Source organism: Mixophyes fleayi, chromosome 6 (assembly GCF_038048845.1).
Source record: "Mixophyes fleayi isolate aMixFle1 chromosome 6, aMixFle1.hap1, whole genome shotgun sequence".
Taxonomy (NCBI): Eukaryota; Metazoa; Chordata; class Amphibia; order Anura; family Limnodynastidae; genus Mixophyes; species Mixophyes fleayi.
The window spans coordinates 183,941,410-183,960,778 of record NC_134407.1 but is presented as its reverse complement, the minus strand read 5'-3'; the positions used below and the strand labels follow the sequence as shown (position 1 = coordinate 183,960,778).

The following is a 19,369-nucleotide window of genomic DNA, read 5'->3' as shown; positions in this document are numbered from 1 at the left end:
TTCCAGCGGCTCACTCGCTATCATGGAATCAGGCAACCAATGTTCAACATACAGAGATAACCATGTAACTGAACACTGGCTGTCAAAGTTCCAGAGGAATAGTAACTCTCCTGCTGGGAATTGGCAGGGCAGTGAGAATTGGGAGGATAATTAATTTTTAATGCATGCCAATTACAACATAAAAAAACTCATCAGTGAATGGGAGGTACACATAGCATGCAGGTATGGCAGAACCTGCAGCACGTAGCAGTTAGACAACAGCTTGAGAGACATAAGTAGCTCACTATTGCATTTAGAATGTTCTTATAGTTCCAACTATTTTTAGATTGTTCATCTAATTAAAATAGTTAAATATTTGTTGCACACAAATTGCTAATCAAAATAACCTTTTTTTTAATCTAATAAAAGCATTAGGGCCCAATATAATACAATGTACTAATGAAGCCATATAATTCTTCAGTCTAAAACAGGGTTTCTTCACCAGTGGTTTACAGTAAGTGCCACCGGGAGTATCTCAGACAGATCCAATTGGTGCTTCCACCGCTTAAATTAAAATATGAATTATAGTTTAATATATTAGGAATCACAAAAACAAATTAGAATGAGTATGTATTTAAATATTCAAAACCTAAAGGGATTTTTTTGGTAATTATTTATGCATGTCTGGGGCAGATAGAATAAAATTTCACAATGCAGGGTGTACTTGATAGGGGTCACTTGGCAAATGTTTAACATGGAGACTGTAAGTAAGGAACCCTGCTCTACAAATCTCTGTGCCAGAAGACCCTGTAGTGATAATTGATAGCAAATTTCTCCAAAGATTAGCAATTAGCCCTGAAAAATGTGCGAACAAAGCAGATTAATTTCTATACAACAGAAAAAATTCAAAACATAATATTTCATTTTAGAAATAATTTAACATAATTTGGGAAAAAAAGACACATTGCTCTCTGTCGTTCACTGCTGTAAGATTTGTCACTATGTGTTGGTGTCCACTAGAGGGTGCCTTGACACTGTCTGAATTAATCAAATGCTTCGGTCATCGCTAGCATTTTAGATCAGTCCAGTCTCTATTTGCATATAAAAGATAATTAAGGCTACTATGAAGGGGGTGGTGTATAAAAGGTTTTGGACTTTAAGAAGTGTCAGCTGGAAGCAAATAACCTCCATATTTGTAACTCAAGGCAACCAATCAGATTGGACACAATTAAGACATTTTAAACTTGCTACATATTTTTCAGTTCTATCAGCCATGCTTATTCATACAACAATGGCCCTATTTATTTTTGTAATTTAAAAATGCATTGAAGCCTCTGAAAATATAGTCTCTAAGTTATCTCTTCAATACGATAACTTTGCTATATAATCCCCCCTTCCTTAACTTCTCAGCAGTTAAACCCACAGAGTATTTTCGTCCTCTAATAAACGTTCCGTTATTGTTCATCGAGAGAAAGCGACATTTCCTGAGATTCAAACTCTCTGAGAATTGTTGGAAGGAAGCAGATTTGTCTGTTGTAAACACGGCGACATTGTGTGTAAGTGCAAGTGTCGCGCTCTCTTTTGGGCACGGTCTGGGGGTGGAGGGGCGATGGGTTTGCTGATTGTGAGGTTTTGTTAAGTTTGATGCTTCACCTGGGCTTTCATTTGTGGTGTACATGAAGAGTTGCTTATCTACATGCAAAGCACAGATGGAGAGATAGATGGTGTGATGAGTTTAGAACCCCATCCTCAAAGGGTCTCTTGTCTTTTTGTGGCAGAAATGGATCACTTACAAGACAAGTTAGGTATTTAGGGCCTGCTTGGTGAGGCTTTGTTACCTGTACTTCACTCTGAAAAGCTGGGTTGACAATGCTAGAAGATATAATCATGGTCATGTTGCTAACAAAGTCCAGCACATGTAAGTACCTTGTTGAGAACCAGAGCTGGTATAAAGGTGTGGGGCACTTTGGAGGCACAGAAAGGAGGCTCCAAAATTGCTGCTCTGTCTATTCAGGGTCTAATATGATACATTGTTTTATTACTGCATTGTGTATTTTTATTAGTTGTAGCAGTAGTGATATATATTTACTGAGATGTTCACAAGTTAAGATTCGGGATCTCTTTCTTTACCCTTCTTGCCTAAAAAAATATATTAAATTCAACAATGCACAGTTGCCAAACATCAGTAAATTTACTGACAGTAAAAAGCAAGTCAAATTTTCCTGTGTCAGCAAGAAGTTTAGGTCAGTAAAATTAGGTCACTTTCTTACAATACAATAATACATATAAAAGTGTCACAGTAGTAATGTTGACATTGGGTTTCCAATTCCTTGTTTACAGTACCTGTGCAGCCTTTGGGGTCCTACTTCTGTTTACAGTTCTTGATACAATTTGCAAATGAATGTGTCAGTAAAACATCTTAGCTGTCAGTCTTTAAAAACTATTTTCAAACCTTGGTAGCCCGGGAGCAGAGCTGGACAGAAACTTAAGAGCCAGACAGCAATGGTAAATAAAATATTACTGATTTACTAATTTTTACTAATATTACTATTTTTTTCTTCTCTAAAGATTTAAGTCTATACACTAATTACAATATCATCTTGTTTCCTAGATCTGATTGACTGGTACCTGTAGTTGATAGCAGTGCAGGGCTGCTGATGGAAAGTAAGTCATCAGAGGATTTTCTGTATATAAGATCACAAAACACTAGACAAAGTCCATAGAAGCACATAAAACACTGTATATAAGGTGTATTGAAGGTTAAAAGAACACAGTACACATAAAACACAAAAAAGAACACAGTGTTGGTAAGTACGTGAAAGAAAACAGGGTAACAGAACAACAAAGATGCAGACATCTACGCACAATTGTGAGTCATTCTCTACATTGTTAGGATAATGGAAAGAGCCTATTGTGCAGTGTTTTTGATATAAAAGACACAGGAGCATCCATATGTAATAAAATCATGTAGTTCTACTTAGATTGCTTAAAGAGTAAATAATTGTATATTTACCTCCTTAAAACAATGAATGCACCTTTAGTCCATAGTGGTAACTGCTGTATTAAACCATTAAAGCTTTGTCATCAAGAATCCTCCAATGGCTACACGCCCAGAATGACACAATTATTTGCACACTCCATTCATCCTTTAACTCTTCAGAAAAAGGCCCCTCTTTGTGCTAGCTAAACAATAGCAGGCTTCCGTATACAATCCCAGTCACACACAAATTATATCCCCCTGTGTCCCCCCACTCCTCTCTCTAAGGGGGTCAAGAGGTCACTGTTGAATGACTGGATGTCATCTTTCATTACCGCCGGCGTCTGCTTGGAACGGAAAATCTCACTCTGCGTTGCAGTCAGGAGTGTCACCATGATTTCATTTAAATAGGTGGAATTATATAATTTGTATTTCTCCTGCAGGCACAGACAGCCCTAAAAGCTGCAATAATGTGCGGTAAGAAGGGGGCAGCTGTCTCAGTGACTTATCTGGATGGGACTAACAAGACATGTCCATGCAATTTAGCCGGTCATAGCTGGGGGTATGGAGAGTTTAAAATGACGCTAACCATATTTTATTGCTCTCATTTCAATATGGAAATGAATAACGCTAGATAATCAATTCTCTAATAACGCTGGCATGGCTGGCGTCAAAGGGGTTAACGGAGCTTCGTATTCCTGAAGACTTCATAAGAGACACAGATACTGCCGTTTACTAAGGGCAAGGCGAGTGCATCTGCCTAAGTGCATCTATATCACCACCACCGTTCATGACTGACGTCACTGTACCTGCATACTTTACACTGTCTGTGCCTATGAGGGCATCTGCTGTGCCCACCTTTGTGGCAGTGTAGAGAAACTGGATGTACAATAATGTTTAGTGTTGTCATTAAAGTGAAACAAGCATGATAAATATTGTAACAAGGGGGTTGGACAAATGGCAGATAGACAGGCAATATGTTACTTTTCTGGGGTTGGGTACATATAACCCAGGGGTCAGGGAACTTTTTTACCTTTAACCCCAAAATATATTTAGATACGCCGACATTACCCCCTTGATTTGAAAGGAAGGAAATCATATCTTATTATTTATTGGAATTCAAAATTTTATTGAATCTATTCAAAATTTCTTTGAAAGCTTCAACTTCAAAACTTCAGGTTTTGGAGAAATGATGTTGCTTCATTTTTGATATGAGAGCACCAATATTGGGGCATTTTGATGTCAGAGCAATTTGGTTACAGTCTTCAGCGTCCAATCGATTTCTCTGCTTTGTTTTTATGTTTATTAGAGTGGAAAATCTTTGTTCGCAAAGGTAGGTTGTTGCAAAAGGCAGCAACTTTTTGACTGCCTCCTCATGTGCAATTTTGAATGCCTTTGCAGATGTTGACATCCAAAAATATGACAGATCTGCTTTGTTTTCATATGCAATACGTGATTCATTATTGCATCGAAGAGCAAGAAGTGCCTCTGCCAACCCTTGAGGCTCTTCTGGTACAACAGCAATTTCACATTTAAAGGGGTCTACAATCCAACTGACTGCATGTGAATTGACAGCATTAACCCCAGGAATTTAATTTTTACCCCATTTGGGGTAATTTACCCCTGTTCCCTGACCACTGGTATAACCGATGCTGACATTGCTGAATTCCTAAAAAATAATGCCGATTGTAATAAACCCGATAAAAAGGAACTGCAGACTTAACTTAAAAAAGACACAGTAGATCCCCGACATGTCCGCTACACGACTGGTATATTTTGTGATTGAAGGAAATGACGGCGTTTGGTATTTACGTCATTGATGAGGGCGACAGTAAAATTTCCGGATTTAAAGCGGGAATGCCATGACTCGCCACATTTACAATAGAATCCAATTACAATCCATTTACAATTCAATAACCCTATACCTATCCCTAACATAAATGCGTCAATTCATGGCATTCCCGCTTTAAATCTGGAAATTTTATCGTCGCCCTAATCAGTAACGTAAATAGCAAGTGCTGGTATTTCTTTTAATCGCAAAATATACATATATATATATATATATAGGAATATATATATATAGGAATTTACTCTGTCGGTAATGTGACTATCGCTACTGTGACTACCACCAACTTTTTTGAAATGCCAACGGCGCAATAAGGCAGAGTGCAGAGACCCACAATTTGACATGTCATTCATATTATATATGCAGGTTAGGGTGGATGAATACGTGGACACATGGGCAAATGCAGGCCAACTTGTGAGTACATGAAGAGTTATTCTACCTAGTGATGCACAAGGTCTCTGCTACATAAAAAACTCTGGAGTTAGAACAACCATAATTCCCTTTTGTAACATAACACAATAGAGATATCATTTTTACATAATACAACTTGTGTTTGGCAAATTATACAAATAAATAAAATAGAATCATCACAATCATGATGAAAATAATAAATTAACTTACAGGTGCTCATCTTGAGACGTACCAGCCAGTCTAGAACACCCTTGATTGTCAGGCAATTTACCAAATTGAAATACATAGTTTTACATATGGGGCGACATATATTGAAGCATTTAGATGGTCTTGCTTATCATTTACTAATAATTAGTTAGATCGTTCACACAAATTCCATTTAAAACAATGGGTTCTATCTGTGACCTTCTGCCAAGTCTGCACCATGGGATGCAAATTTAAATCTACACTACCTGTCTTTCGCATTTAATAGAGAGACTAGATACCTAAATGATGATTTACTAAGAAGCATATATGATTTCAATGCGTGATAGCACAAACGTGAATGGACAAAACGGAACATGGTAGGTAATAGCTTAACCCATACTTGCCGCGTTTCGCAGCAAGCTGTCCGGGAGGGGGCTTCATCATGGGGGCATGGCTAAACTAATCGCTTCTTTAGGCCCCGCCCCTTATAACCTTTGACAATTTTGGCCTATCGCAGCAGGGCCAGGATGTCACGTTTAACCCTGCCCCCACCCACTTCACCAACTAAGAGAGTTGAATGCGGAGGGGGGGGGGGGGTGTTGCCTTGCTCTCCCGGGAGTGCGGGAGAGCTCCCAAAATTTGCGAGTCTCCCGGACATTCCGGGAGAGTAGACTACTATGGCTTAACCGTGATATTTTCCTAGGCACATAGTCTAGTTGGGTTACCAGATCATACAGCACTATTGCCCACTTAACAAAGGTGAACCTTTTGGATTTATACTTGACTTATAATGGAATTATATATCAAACTAGCCCAAGATCCTGGAAGGTTGCTTTATTCTCCATTTGTATACCACAGATCTGAAACTGCGGTAGAGTGACAATTCTATATTATCTCCTTAAGCATATGATTATATGGACTGTTTTTTAGTAATTCAGTTCCACGTAGCAAGCATGACAATATGGCAGTCACATCATCAGTCTGGAACGAAGTCTCATCTGATGTTGTCCAATATCTTCATCCATCTTGTAAACCAAAGACTTCTCCAGTAAGAAAGACAAAGGGAAGCTTCGGAGGACCTTTATGTCTACAATAAGCTATAACCACTATACCACAAGCATATCAAGGGAAGCAGAGCGGAACCTACCTGATTTGTTGAAAGGAAGTCCTGGTTACTGTCATTCATACTCATATACATGTTCTCCCCATCAAACTGCAAGACAAAACATATGAATTAAAACAAATCTTAATGTATTCATTTTATGTAAAAAGTTTATTGCACAATTAAATGTTTTATATTAATTCCCCCGTCCTTGAATATTATAGACATTTGAAGGCATAAAAATACCATAAGACTTGTGATTCTTGCATTATTTAACAATTCATAATGAATGTGCTCTTGCTGATTAAAGTTTAGATGACTTGCAGTAGGTAGAAATACTTTCTGCATGACTAACTTGCCTGTCATGTAGTTCTTTTTCAACCCAGACTATGATGCAAGGAGTAGCAGTGAACTTGTAGAATTAGAATGTTTAAAAAGCCGTAGACCTAGTATTTGATATATATCAAAGGCTGTGTTTTTCTGAGATGAATAATATACATGAAATAACAGGAGTGTTTCTACTTAATTAAATAAGCTGGAATCATTAAGGCGATTTTGAGCGTATCGTACGCAAAATCACTGCCTGCTGCATGTAGAGACGCAATGGACACTTACTACAGCCTTCAATTTTGGCGAGTGAACGGGGCGGGGAAGGAATGTTTGGGTGTTGTCAATTTAAAGTAATGGTGTGCCAAGCTGGAGGGCACACAGCCACTTCCAACTCAAGTTCTGGCCGTATCAAAGTTACTTCTTTTTCTATTGTTTTCTCTTGCACCAGGTATAGGGCTAGTCATCATCATCAGCTATTTATTTGTATAGCGCCACTAATTCCGCAGTGCTGTACAGAGATCTCACTCACATCAGTCCCTGCCCCATTGGAGCTTACAGTCTAAATCCCCTAACATACACACACACCGAGAGAGACTAAGGGCAATTTTATAGTAGTCAATTAACCTACCAGCATGTTTTTGGAGTGTGGGAGGAAACCCGCGCAAACACAGGGAGAACATACAAACTTCAGCCAAATAAGGCCATGGTTGGGAATCAAACTTATGACTCCAGTGCTGTGAGGCAGAAGTGCTAACCACTAAGCCACCGTGCTGCCCCAAGTACTAGGGGTATATTTACTATACGTCGGCTCCGTAGAACTGACGATTCCCGGCACTTTGAAGGCATTTTCTTCAAACGCAATTTTATTAAAGACAAAACCTGATGCCTTCAAATCACTGGGAATCGGCGGTTCTAGTAAATATACCCCCTAGTGTCAGTATTGTATGCATCCTATAACATGTGTATGCATCCTATAACATGTGTATGCATCCTATAACATGTGTATGCATCCTATAACATGTGTATGCATCCTGTAACATGTGTATGCATCCTATAACATGTGTATGCATCCTATAACATGTGTATGTATCCTGTAACATGTGTATGCATCCTATAACATGTGTATGCATCCTATAACATGTGTATGCATCCTGTAAGATGTGTATGCATCCTGTAACATGTGTATGCATCCTATAACATGTGTCTGCATCCTATAACATGTATATGCATCCTATAACATGTGTCTGCAATCAGGAACAACTGTAAGAATGTCCGTTATGTAAAGTAGATATTAATGACAGCCTAATAAATGTTTTTCCAAGTGAATAAAATATATATTTAAAAAACAAATTTTTTAAAACTTTAAATTCATAATCATAAATGAATATATTACTGAATGGAACACATTAATTGCTTATTATTTTTTCTTCTATGCATTTTTTTGAGATTTTATATTACACATATCCTGCAATGTTTTTTTCTAGTAGGGCAAAGTAAAACTATACCCGCAGTCATCAACACACGTATCTTTAGATGTGTTCCTTGTTGACTTCAGGAATATGGAGAGCCTATTTACTTACGGTTTATAACAAACGCATGATGAGCTCTGTATGTTTGCCTTAATAACTCAGGCCCAATGTGTTTATCATGGTCTATTTTATTCCTAAGAAGCGGCTTGAAATGTTAAGATTGAGGTACTTCTCTAACTGAACAAGCAGACATTGACTGACAGCTTGGAAAACTTGCTTTACCGAAGTGCACTATGAATCATAAACTGGGGTACAGCCAGCAATGTTATAGCAACTTTGCTAATTCCTACACTGGGGCGAAGTCAGTGTTGTCACAGTAACTAAGTCCCAGTTTCTGGACCTGTATTAGATCCCATCATGGCACAATCCTTAATATGAAGGTGTAGCTTCAGTAGTGTAGTGAGGAGGTTATGCTTTATCTGAAAATATCACTTATGGGTTTAAGAGTTATTTTAACTACGGGTCCATGAGACATATGTGGTTCTAAAACAGTGATGGGCAACCTAATACACTTAAAGGGCTGAATGTGTGTCTTTCCAAGTTTAAAAAGGGACGAACATTACTCTAAGAGACACCACATGCCCTTAGAACAGATCCCACATGCCACTCAGCCAATACACCCCTCAGACCCCTTATAATGCCCACTCACCCCACTCTAAATGTCCTTTAAAATCACAGTTACCCCAAAATGTCACTCATCTCTCCAGGGTCGGATTAAGGGAAGGGAGGCCCCTAGGCTAAGGGTACTGTGAGGGCCCCCGAGGCCCCACCCGTGAGCTTACCTCCTTCCATTGTTCCAATCCCTGTAGTGCTTCTGTGGCGCGCTGTAATCTCCTTACTGAAGAGATCTCGTGAGAGTGAGACTATGACTCATAGTCTCACTCTCACAAGATCCTTTCAGTAAGGAGATAACTGCACGCCGCGTAAGTACTACAGTGACAGCAGGCATTTGCTGTTAGCTGTCTGCCATTCTCCTTGAACAGGTGACAGTCAGAGCTGGGGGCGGGGACGCCCCCGATCCGATACATTTTGGCGGGCCCCCAAGAAACCCGAGGCCCCTGGGCTGTAGCCCATTTCGCCCTGTTGTTAATCCGGCTCTGCATCTCTCCCACAGGCTCCCAAATCACTTGTTTAATAAGAGATGTGGCTATGGGTGAACCTTGATGCATAAAGTAGAGAGTAATGTGAATGGCCATGCAGTTTGTTAATGCTGAAACTAGTCACTATGGATTAAACAATATAAAGCATTCACTGTGGGCAATAGTGTTACACCTATACAAGCATATGGTTGACATGATTGTCATATGTCAAAACTGTACAGAGTTAGGTGGGACAATCCCCATTCTGAGGAACTGACATGCCATCCTGACACCCAGGGCTTTGCCGGTAACGTTGGGAGGAGCCTTTTCGGAAGCGGCTGTCATGATTCTAAAAAAATGTAAGGCGGTAAGTGTTGTTTATATTGACAGATGGATTTTTAAGGTATAAAGAGTGAGTAAAGAACAGGCGTTGTGGAGCTCCGTTGTTCCCTTCTGCGCACATTTCCATTAAACAGAATACAAATAAAACAGATTCTGTTAAACTGACTTAAAAAATGTGGAGTGGTTCTTTTTATTTGGGTCAGCCACCCATTGTAAGTCAGTGTAATCTGCTTGCAAAAGTATTTATTTTGGATTTAGGGAGTGATAAATGCTGCATAGTAGAAAAGGAGTAGATAAATGCTTTCTTGTACACCCCAAGGTTAGATATTACACTTGGCCCCTATTGAATAGAACCCATTATTAAGATCCCAGTGGAATGGGCAAAGGAAGAGAATTATTATAGAAGTGAATACTTTGTATCAAGCTCTTACTTCAGAAGAAATTCCTCAGATTCCTTGAATCATTAACTGAAGAAGCCAAGACTGCAACTTTAATCAATTTTATTACAATAATTACAGGCAGAAAATAACATTAATAGAATTTGGGAGTTCTAAATGAGGGACATTAATATCCAATCTTATAAACCCGATAATTAGAGGACCACCCTCTGTGCAACAGGTGCTTGTATCCTACAATAAAAATACATTTTATTTCTACTAGATCTGTTACAATGGTTTAAAACTTTTTCATTAAATGGGACTTGCACGCTCCTGGCTCACTTCCAAATAACAAGATTATGTCATGCAATACAATGCAATGTTTACATGAGTCTTTAGTAGGATTTTGATCCCAAAAATGCTTGCATACACACATTTTGGAGGTTGAACCAATATTCAACCACTGAGACATGATATCACTATATCTTTGTGAATTTACATTTTCATGAAAACTTGCCTAAGGTGCCATAGTTTAGGTGGCATCTAAAAGATGGAATGAGTGACATAATGTTTTTATTTTCCTATGTGGCGCCCCCCAAACCGAGGGCCCGGCCGCAGACATAGAGGAGCACCAGCTGCTAGCGCCATAATTGTGAAGCTGCTGGCTGGTGCTCCATCATGTCAGTGATAGGCTGTGAGTGTGGCGCTGGGCTATGATGTCACAGGCCAGCGCCACACTCCCAGTCTGAAAGAAGATGTCTGCCTCCCTGCGTGTCACACAAGGTAAGAAGCTGGTGTACATGATTAAGGCTATTCTAAAAACATGGCTGAATAGTCTACCCAAGGAGATATTTAAGAAACTATGCTGTAGTATATGTATTAAAATACAAATGAAATGTTTTAAAACACTAGTTCACATTTTACCCCCATCCCCTCATTCTTCCTGCTTGCCTCACAAAATCTTCTTATTTCTTCCCTACCCTCACACACAATAATTTTCAGAAGCCTTACATGTGGTCCTTGGGCTGCACACTTGTTTAAGATTAAGAAACTGGCGTTTAGTTCCACAAACTATGACTGGAAGAAAGAATATATCACCATCTAATAATGCATTCACCTGCCGCCACTGAATCACAAGGAATAAGAATAAAGTTGGACTGAAGGGCTACATGTGACTCCTTTGAAGGCCTTTTGCTGATCCCTGGATCACTTGTTGCCCACCACTGCTTTATATAGGAGCCAATTAATGGCAAATATTCCTTTTCTATCATTTCAAATGTTCCATGGTAAATTCTTTGAAACAGCCATGTTCTGAGACTTGTGCTCAGAAATAGGGGTCTATTCATTATAGGGCAAAAAGCCTAATCTCTGGGTGTTTTCACCGGAGATAAGCCTTCGTCCTATATTCAAAGGCCCCCGCTAGTGGTAAGATTCTCTGGGTCTAGCCGGCGACAGCTTCCCCATGAAAAGCATGCATGGGGAAAAATAAAACAAATGGATGGAGATAACAGATGACAACAATAATTACTGAAAAAAATTCATATTATATATAATATATACAGATCCCCTGAGACTGGCTGGGCAAAGCGCTAACCATTTGTTAACCCTTACCGCTCCGGGCCAGTATTGCTCAGCTGCCAAAGCGATATTTTACTGATAGATGATAGGTGATAAGTGATATTCTACTGACACGACAAATGACTATAGAAAATCAGCCTTATCGCCAAATGTTAGTAAATAGACCCCATAGTTTTGTTTTTATTTGTATCAGCCTTCATGTCCATATGCTTTGTCCTCTGTGGTATCTCACTGTGTAGTAAAGTTGGGCGTCATGCATACAGGCTGACAATAATTTCATAAGGCAATAAAAGCTGCTTCTACAAAGCACTAGCATTAAACCCGTATAAAAAGCATCAATATATTTCAGACACTTCCTGTGGAACAGATGCTCCACAAATCATAAGTGACCTGGTGGCAACATCTCCCTCACCCTCTGGAAATTAATATTTTAGAATTAGTAATGATTTGTGATTTTATTGGAATGGGAGAAATGTGTCTGCGTTCCCTATTTAACATTGTATATTAACTTCGTGGGGTCTATTTAACATTGGTGGCCTTTGGGCAGCAGTAAGATTCATTCTGTATCGCTTCACGCCCCTCCAGCAAACTAACTAAAATCTCCTTCACAAGCAGACTAATGGTGCCAGTGAATGGAGGCTCTGACCTCTTTGTGACTATTGCGAATGCGGAGCTAAGTTCGCAAATGTGCATGGGCAGCACGGTTGCTAAGTGGTTAGCACTTCTGCCTTACAGCACTGGGGTCATGAGTTCAATTCCCAACCATGGCCTTATATGTGTGGAGTTTGTATGTTCTCCCTGTGTTTGCATGGGTTTACTCCTGGTGCTCTGGTTTCCTCCCACACTCCAAAAACATACTAGTAGGTTAATTGGCTGCTATAAAAATTTACCCTAGTCTCTCTCTGTCTGTGTGTGTGTGTGTATGTTAGGGAATTTAGACTGTAAGCTCCAATAGGGCAGGGACTGATGTGAGTTCTCTGTACAGTGCTGCGGAATCAGTGGTGCTATATAAATAAATGGTGATGATAGGGATGGGACCGGCGATGCCTACTGAGCGTCTATGGACTCCATTAAAAAGCTAAGCTAACTCCATCTTGACATGATGTTAGTTTTCAAAGGACGGCGGTTTAAAGCAAAACTTTTCACCATTTGTTAAATTGGTTCACATCACAATCCCCGTAGAAGTCTATGCTGACTGCAGTGACCAGTGTTATATTGGTTAACCCCTTGATAAATTATATGCAGAGCTTCAATGGTCAGCTGTGTTCTCCAGATTTTTGGATCATCTAAGCTTAGTAAATCTGGAAATTTTAATTTTGGGGTTTAGTGGTAATTTAAAATGTTAGTAGAAAACTGGAAAAATATTTTATTTGGGTTAACAAGATTTGATTGATTCCAAATTTAATTTATTTAGTATGATAATACCTACCAGTGGTCAGAGCACTATGCCCGTGGTATGTCACTTCTAAAACTATCACATTCTATTCACTCATATTTTCCACACTGTCACTTCTACATTTCCACTTCAATCACTGGTTAAACTATTAGTTAATGGAACATACACATGTTATCAACTTAATGTTATGAAGGAGTAAATAATGTAATTTTTTTTATCAATATGTGAAAATGGAACACATGACAAAAAAAAATTGTGTAAGTCTTAGTCTATGGCAGGGAATGGGTTAACAGCACAAGCTAACCACACTTGCCTTCCTTTTTCACGGTATTTTACATCTTATAAACCATTATACATTTAATTGCACGTTTAACAGGGAAAAAAATACCACACACACAATGGCTCATTAAGGACTAATTATGCACATGTTGTTTTCCACAAACATTCTCGTTTGGAAGCTGTTTTCTGTAATTGCTCAGCCTCATTAAATAGTACAGGGAAAAACGCATTTCAATTTAGAAACACGTGATGAGAACGTAGAGATACAAGTGAGGTGGACTGAGCAATGAAAATTCTGATTGGTTAAAAACAGAACAGGACTTACCTGCTATAGTTGGGGCACTTTGATTAGTTAACAATAATGCAATGGTTAACAAATATATTAAATGTTTATCGTACGTGCAGAAAGAAGACTATATACATAGGTCTTATTCAGAGAATATGACTTTTGTCATATTTATAAAAAGCAATACACCCCTTTCAAAGTGACCTACTTCGTCCTGTACACAATGCCCTGCTTTTGTTCCTCCTACTTATTTTCCAGTTTCTGCAATCTAGGTTGAAGACTTTTAACATCAAATAAAATATATTCAGCACAGGTTATTGCAAATGGAAAAAAATAGAAATAACGAGAGTAATGTTTTATGCTGGAACCTATGACAATTGCCTATCACTCCACAATAAGATGAGCTGCTTTACTAACCTAACAACTTTCCATAATAACTTATCCTGATGACATTGTATATCATTTATTAGCACTTAGGCAGTTTCAACAATGGCAGCAATGTTCCGGAGGCAGCATGGAAATTGGCTCATGTAATTTATTTACTTTTTTGCTTTTATTGTGGGAGTTTTAAAAGGTAATACTAAGCAGGCCTGCTGACAGTTAATACAATTAAGCAAAACAAACAGAAAGGGTGCAGCAACACACAACACATAACTGCACCCAAAATTCACACCATTGGATCATACAAGTACAAGGATCTAAGATTGTGCCATGACTGGATGTGGGCTCTGCTGCCTCCGTCCACCAAGCCAGCAGATCTGCAATCACCTGGGCTCCACCGTCCTTATAGCAACCCATTCCACCTGGCACAAACTCCAGAGAGCATCTGGCTAATTTGAGCCTAATACTATTAGACTCACTGCATACCGCCCCAACATCCTGCAGCTCAATATGGCCAAGTGCTGGTCAATATGGGCTGACCCCCTAATTCTCCTGTCGGGTTCTCCACATGGCTTCCTCGCCTACAGGCAGTGACCCGCACCTTCTCCTGCCACCCCATGACTGGTGCAGTATTTGAGCACAGCTCCCATTTAAGCTTAGTGCCTTAGTGCTTCCCCACTACTTCCCTGATTACTCCCCAAGTCTCTGCAAACTGCCCCATCACCAGGACCATACCCAATCTGTCTGAGTTGATCCTACTATCTCCCTAACCCCACCCCCTCCTCTGTAATATAAGCTTTCAGAGGCAGGGGCATCTCTACCTTATGCCTAATGACTATCTACTTTTCTATTTTCTCGTATGATGTCTCTTGTCAAGTCTGATGCTGATTTTTTTTCTGTATGCCATGCGATTTGTTTTGCTAATCCATGCATTTATTATTCTGCTTGTTGTATGTCCTTGTTCATGTAGGTGGCTGAATTTTACAATTCTGTTCAATGCTTTTTACTTTGTTTACTATTTTTAATGTATGTCATATTTGTCAGGTGCTACGGAATCTGTGGCTCCGTATAATTAAAAAATGATGATGATGACTATACATTCATCATGCTGATCAAGTTTTATGGAACTTGGATGAACAGTTGTTACAAATATTAGTTGGTTTGTACATCAAAAGTGATCCATTTACCAATGTGATTAAAAATTGTCTTGTAGGCACAACAGGATCCTTCCATTTTGTACCAATGCGTTTCTGAGCATGAAACGCCAATAGACAAAACTGACATTTCAGTGCCCCTATCTGGAATCAATGTTTGTGTACATTCTAGTTACTTTTCTCATCCTCACCATACCTGCCCAATCCTCCTGAATGTCCGGAGAACTCCAACATTCCATGGAGTTTCCTGGACTCATTAGAGTAGACCACTCTCCTGGACCTGCATCACTTTCTTTGGAAGTGGGTGGAGGTGTGATGACGCAATTCTATCAGCTGAGATTGCAATATATTACTTGCTCTCTCAGAGGCATAGTTGCCCACATTGATACAAATCTCCAGGGGTATAAATAAAAATAAACAAATTAACTACTCCTCTATTATCTCCATCCATGGACATCTCCCACATTAGCTTTGACACCTATATGATTAGCAATAAGATGTCTAAATAAAATAGGTTTCATGTCTTGAATACACATTTCCTCTTACAAACAGAACAAATTGCTATGAAACTAAAGAATAAAACATAAACAAAACAAAAAGACATAACAACCAGGCAGCTGCATTAAGTAGTGAAGCGATAAATCTCTAACCTTGCATCTCTTAAATATACCACACAACCAAAGTGTCTCAGAGATAAGGCCATCAGCAATCAAGCTATAATACAGATACCAGTGATAGTACCAGCAAGACGTAATATGCCAAGAATAATTCCAACCACTATTTAATATGCCAGTGATAACGCCAAGCGATGTGACATATAATAAAAATAAGAGTTTAGAAGGCACACCCTATTAGAAATATATATATATATGCCTTCAAAATAGGTATGTATATTATAAAAGTTGATACCCAATAACATAGTAAGGTTGAAAGAGGACACAGGTCAATCAAGTTCAACATTTCATAAACTGTTTCTCTAAATCACTTTATGTACTAAAGTGCTAGTTTTGTAGCAGCTGTAAAGCATCTTGTACTCCCTGAATACTCATAAACCCCCACTGTGGCGGTGACGGCAACTTTGAACCTACATACACAAAGTCATTTATTATATATATATATATATATATATATATATATATATATATATATATATATATATATATATATATACTTTTTTATATATATTCATTTCAACCTATAAATCTATTAAAACAATATGCTGGTGCAGTACATTAATCTGGACAACAGGTTACGCAAACAATGCCCAGAGATTTGCATGAGCAAATGAGGTTAGTCTGTCAGTGAGAGCACTCAGAAATCAAACCAATTTAACTGAATCTGGAAAACAGAGATGGGGCGATAACACAGCGAATGAATATACAAGGCTTGTCAGGTACTTTGTATTTCCTCTTGTCACCACATCATCAGATAAGAAACATGGAAAAATGACTTCTGGTTTCCTCCAGAATAGAATTAGTTATCTCTATATATCTTTACTTCCGTCAGAGAACAAAACAGAGGCAGTAAAACATCATTCACAACTGTGACAAGAGAACAACCTATGTAAAGTTGACTATACTAGGAAAGAGATATAACTGCCCCATTCATTTTATGTATTGTAGAATTTAATTGGCTCCCCCACTAATGCAATGTAACCAGGGAGACTAATATTCAGCCATTTTTGGACATTTTATGGGAGGGGCTGATTGCAAAATGGCTGCACTCTCGCTCAAAAACATGACAACATTTCAGTAGTTATAGTACTGAGATGGCCCAGCAGTATCAATGGTTAATGGGGGGTAGCAAATACAAAAAAAATAGTAATTTGCTTAAGAATAATGGCCAAAATGGTTGGGCAATAACACATGAAAATGAATGTCAAATCTGCAACTATTTAGGCATAATTCCCAATAATGGAGGTAACAATTATGGTACAGAATTTTGTCATGGATCCACCCAAACATGTACTAATCCACTCAAACGCCCCCCCCCCCCCCCCCCAAGGTGGCAAGCCCCACCCATTACAATCAGAACTGTTCAAAGAAAAGCAGGACTATTAGGGGATCTTAAGGTTCACTGCAAAAAAATATCGGGACTGATCATCAATGTTAATAAGATATGTCTATACACCTGTGTGTATATAAATGCCCAGTCTATTTTTATTTTAGTTAGTCTGGACTAAGAAAGATGGTAATTACTAAATACTATACCAGCATCTGCAATACAGCGTCTATTTACAATTGGTGCCTGGTGGGCAGCAGTAACTACCTTTCTGTATCACTGCATGAAAACCCCCCTCATAACCAATATGTGAAAGTTTGCGCTTCTGATGCAGCTTGATGAATTGGCCACAGTCGCCATTCCCATAGAGGTATCAAATTTCTCTGTGATTTCTCTAGTGATTCTGGACATGTCTAGGTGAAAACAATCTGTAATCGATCACCTTTAAAAACAACAACATCAACAACAGCAAAACTAAAAATAATATGAAATGTTAGGCAACAAACAAAGAGAGGAGACAGCGTACAGAAGTCTGTAGCTCCCTTGAAAGGAGATGAATCTGTGGTCTTTGCGGCTGCACCTGCAGACTGAAGATCAGCCTTATATCTCAAGAACACACACATCAACAAACTGTAGTTAACTTTTAACTTCTCAGTACACTTCTATATAATATAATGGGTGCACACTAGGGTACAGAGATAAACATTTACAATGTGGTGATAAATATTTACCTCTGGAGGAACATTTATACTATGATATATGACATAAAGTATTACTAAATTAAATAGCCATTATTTAATTCTCAAAATGACATATTAAAAATACAAAAAATCTATAGTTCTAAATAATGTTTAGCTTTAGTTATATCATAATATTGTTCTTTAGAATATATTTGTGAAATGTACACAATGTTTACAGAGGACAGAATTTTAAAGGCCCAGCATTCCGGACGAATTGAGCTTACAGTCTAATTTTAGTGCCAACGACAAAGTGACTTGTACAAGGTGACAAGTAGCTGAAACTTGGATTCAAATCAGGGTGTGCAGCAAGTCTCTTAACGTCGGTGTTAGTGTATTTAAAAGTTGGACATTTTTTAACAACTTATCGTTAGTTTACTTGAATAGTAAATACTCTGGAGATTGGTTACACAGACAAGATATATTGTCAATGACAATTCTTTCAAAATACCATTCACTATTGGTTTGAAGGGCAGCATGGAAGATACATAAAATAATTATGGATTATAGGTAATTACTGTGATACTGTACTCAGATGACTTCCTAGTTGTATAAGTACATAGACAGAGGTGATATATATGCACTTACTATATCTGATAATGTTTTGCATAGATGGTATACAAAGCATTATCAATGCAATTTTCATATAGCCAACATTGCAAATCAGTTTACCTTTAATTACTGCAGAAACGATGTTTGCTTATATTTGCACAATGATACACGTTTTCTGTAAGAACCAAATTCGAAACAATGCAAATATCACATGATCCGATCTTATTAAGGTGCTCAAACTTTACATATGCAACCAGAAATAGCTATACATTACAGTTCTTATGTAGCTTTAATAGTACAAAGGCCATTTCTACGGAAAGATATACTGGCCGGCAAAAGTCTCACAAGCGCATATGTGTCATTGCTAGAAATAGAAGGTATAACTTTTTTTTATGAAATGTTCAACAGGTTCCAGGATTAAATTAATTACTACTCTTATTTTACATGTGGGCTATAGTGTAGAAGAAAAATACTTAAAATGTAAAAAGTTAAAATGTAATATTCTATGCCACTATCAATAGGGATAAATGTTGCCATTATATATTGAATCTTCCTTTATTTGATAACAAATTATGTATATATATATATATATATATATATATATATATATATATATAACTGAAATACTCTAGAAAATGATTCTACGTGTGAAATTACCTTTTCGAGATCAGAAGCAGGAAGTGTGGCTTTGTGGTAGGTTTAAACATATCACTTGATCTATGACAGTTAAATCCACAACCACTACTAAACCTGTAACATAACACAATGTACCACTGCAACAATTAAGATTTTATGCACATGCAGTGATCCTAGTCTAAAAACGGAGGTTTGGTCAAATGTTGTAGGT

General features: G+C 38.2%; 1 protein-coding gene across 2 annotated transcripts in view; it reads right to left on the bottom strand.

Annotated features, from left to right (window-relative positions):
* The window catches only part of TOX2 (TOX high mobility group box family member 2), a 99,022-nt gene that overhangs the window by 55,246 nt on the left and 24,407 nt on the right, over positions 1-19,369 (bottom strand). For both annotated transcript variants that reach the window (XM_075177534.1, XM_075177535.1), the window contains exon 2: positions 6,547-6,612. In XM_075177534.1, coding sequence (XP_075033635.1) covers positions 6,547-6,612 — 66 coding nt within the window. The remainder of the gene's footprint in view (positions 1-6,546; positions 6,613-19,369) is intronic.